We start from the raw sequence: 2,980 nt of genomic DNA, 5'->3' as shown, positions 1-2,980 counted from the left end.
CCGCGCGATGGGGGGGAGGGAGCGCGGCGCTGTGGGGGGGGAGGGGGGAGGGAGGGAGGGGGTAGTGAGGGACCCTACCGTAGACCCTGAGGCGTGTGCGGACAGTTCGCTCACTGCCTTCCCTGTCGGTCAGGGTAACCAGGAGCGTCCCCGTGTCCGTCTCCGTGAAGTTCCGCAGCTCCAGGGAGCCGGAGCGGGGATCGAACCCGACTCTCCCGTCGTACGGGGCCGTGACCAACATCAGGGACCCGGGGACGATGAACTGGAACAGTCGCCGTGTCCCGGACCCGGTCTCCAACCTCACGGTCACGGTGTGGGTCTCACCCCTCGGCCCAGCCTCGTACACCGACCCCAACTCCAGCGTCTGCCCCTCCGTTCCGTACACCGTCCCGGCCGGCGACCACCCTCTCGTCTGGGGGTAGGGTAGGGTAGGGGGGGGAGAGACAGAGGTTGTGTGAAACGCGGCGCTCCCTCCCTCCCCATCGCCCCTCCCTCATCACCGTCCCTCCTCACCGCCCCTCCCTCCCTCCCTCCCACAGCGCTCCCTCCCTCACCACCCCTCCCTCCCTCACCACCCGTCCCTCGGCGCGGCGGCTCCCTCCTCTGCTCTACAAGACCTGTGACCCCACTTTCAGGGGAACTGTGTACCTGCGCTCCTAGATCCCTCTCTGCTCTACAACACACCTGGGAACTGTGTACCTGCGCTCCTAGATCCCTCTCTGCTCTACGACACTCCCTGTCTACCTGGGAACTGTGTACCTGCGCTCCTAGATCCCTCTCTGCTCTACGACACTCCCTGTCTACCTGGGAACTGTGTACCTGCGCTCCTAGATCCCTCTCTACTCTACGACGCTCCCTGTCTACCTGGGAACTGTGTACCTGCGCTCCTAGATCCCTCTCTGCTCTACGACACTCCCTGTCTACCTGGGAACTGTGTACCTGCGCTCCTAGATCCCTCTCTGCTCTACGACACTCCCTGTCTACCTGGGAACTGTGTACCTGCGCTCCTAGATCCCTCTCTGCTCTACGACACTCCCTGTCTACCTGGGAACTGTGTACCTGCGCTCCTAGATCCCTCTCTGCTCTACAAACTGACCTGTTGAGTTACACCAGAACTTTCATAAGCTCACAAGTGATAGGAGAAGAATTAGGCCATTCGGCCATCGAGTCCACTCGCTATTCGATCACGGCCGATCTATCTCTCCCTCCTAACCCCAACCCCTGACACCCGCACTAATCAGGAATCCATCTATCTATCTCTGTCTTAAATACATCCATTGACTTGTGGCCTCCACGGCCGTCTGTGGCAAAGAATCCCACAGATTCACCACCCTCTGACTAAAGAAATTCCTCCTCATCTCCTTCCTAAAGGAACGGCCTTTAATTCTGAGGCTGTGCCCTCTGATCCTAGACTCTCCCACTAGTGGAAACATCACCTCCACATCCACTCTATCTAAGTCTTTGTCACTATGACTTGGATGAAGGGATTAAAAGTATGATTAGCAAATTTGCAGATGATACAAAGCTGGGTGGCAGTGTGAACTGTGAGGAAGATGCTATGAGGTTGCAGGGTGACTTGGACAGGTTGTGTGAGTGGGCGGATGCATGGCAGATGCAGTTTAATGTAGATAAGTGTGAGGTTATCCGCTTTGGTGGCAAGAACAGGAAGGCAGAGTATTATCTGAATGGTGTCAAGTTAGGAACAGGGGACGTACAACAAGATCTGGGTGTCCTAGTGCATCAGTCACTGAAAGGAAGCATGCAGGTACAGCAGGCAGTGAAGAAAGCCAATGGCATGTTGGCCTTCATAACAAGAGGAGTTGAGTATCGGAGCAAAGAGGTCATTCTGCAGTTGTACCGGGCCCTGTGAGACCGCACCTCGAGTACTGTGTGCAGTTTTGGTCTCCAAATATGAGGAAGGACACTTGCTATTGAGGCGTGCAGCGTAGGTTCACTAGGTTAATTCCCGAAATGGCGGGGCTGTCGTATGTTGAAAGACTGAGCGACTAGGCTTGTATACACTGGAATTTAGAAGGATGAGAGGGATCTTATCAAAACGTATAAGATTATTAAGGGGTTGGACACGTTAGAGGCAGGAAACATGTTCCCAATGTTGGGGGAGTCCAGAACCAGAGGCCACAGTTTAAGAATAAGGGTCGTCCATTTAGAACTGAGATGAGGAAAAAACCTTTTCAGTCAGAGAGTTGTGAATCTGTGGAATTCTCTGCCTCAGAAGGCAGTGGAGGCCAATTCTCTGAATGCTTTCAAGAGAGAGCTAGATAGAGCTCTAAGGATAGAGGAGTCAGGGGGTTATGGGAGAAGGCAGGAACGGGGTACTGATTAAAAATGATCAGCCATGATCACATTGAATGGGGGTGCGTATAGTCTCGATGGGCCGAATGGCCTCCTCCTGCACCTATTGTCTATTCCTGGGACCATTCTTGTAAAGTTAGTGTCGTCGTGGGCATTGACGTCACCAGGATAGCATGCAAACTATTCCCGGTCTACGTGAGGCTTCATGACAAATCCATCAGCCATCTCAAGTATGTTATGAATCACCTTTATCGGCCGCCCTTTGTACAGCGTGTGAATCCACCGATTGGAATGTAGATTAAATATCACAGGGCGGTGGACAAAACCACATGGTAGTGTAGACATACAGCAAGCAAACAGGCCCTTCGGCCCCACAGAGTCGGTGCTGACCCGCGATCCCCGCACACTAACACTATCCCACACACACACACACTAACACTATCCCACACACACACACACACACACTAACACTATCCTACACACACACACACACACACACACACACACACTAACACTATCCCACACACACACGCACACACACACACTAACACTATCCCACACACACACACACTAACACTATCCTACACACACACACACACACACACACACACACACACACACTAACACTATCCCACACACACACGCACACACACACACTAACACTATC

General features: G+C 53.6%; 1 protein-coding gene across 1 annotated transcript in view; it reads left to right on the top strand.

The window, feature by feature from the left end:
* Positions 1-257: 257 nt before the first annotated feature.
* LOC144612217 (uncharacterized) overlaps positions 258-2,980 on the top strand; it is a 38,058-nt gene continuing 35,335 nt past the window's right edge. Inside the window, exon 1 of the mRNA XM_078431777.1 lies at positions 258-418. Within this exon, the coding sequence (XP_078287903.1) occupies positions 258-418 (161 nt within the window). The remainder of the gene's footprint in view (positions 419-2,980) is intronic.

This window comes from Rhinoraja longicauda, chromosome 43, assembly GCF_053455715.1.
Source record: "Rhinoraja longicauda isolate Sanriku21f chromosome 43, sRhiLon1.1, whole genome shotgun sequence".
Taxonomy (NCBI): Eukaryota; Metazoa; Chordata; class Chondrichthyes; order Rajiformes; family Arhynchobatidae; genus Rhinoraja; species Rhinoraja longicauda.
Note: the sequence above shows the minus strand (reverse complement) of the source record. Positions and strands in the feature narration are given on the sequence as shown.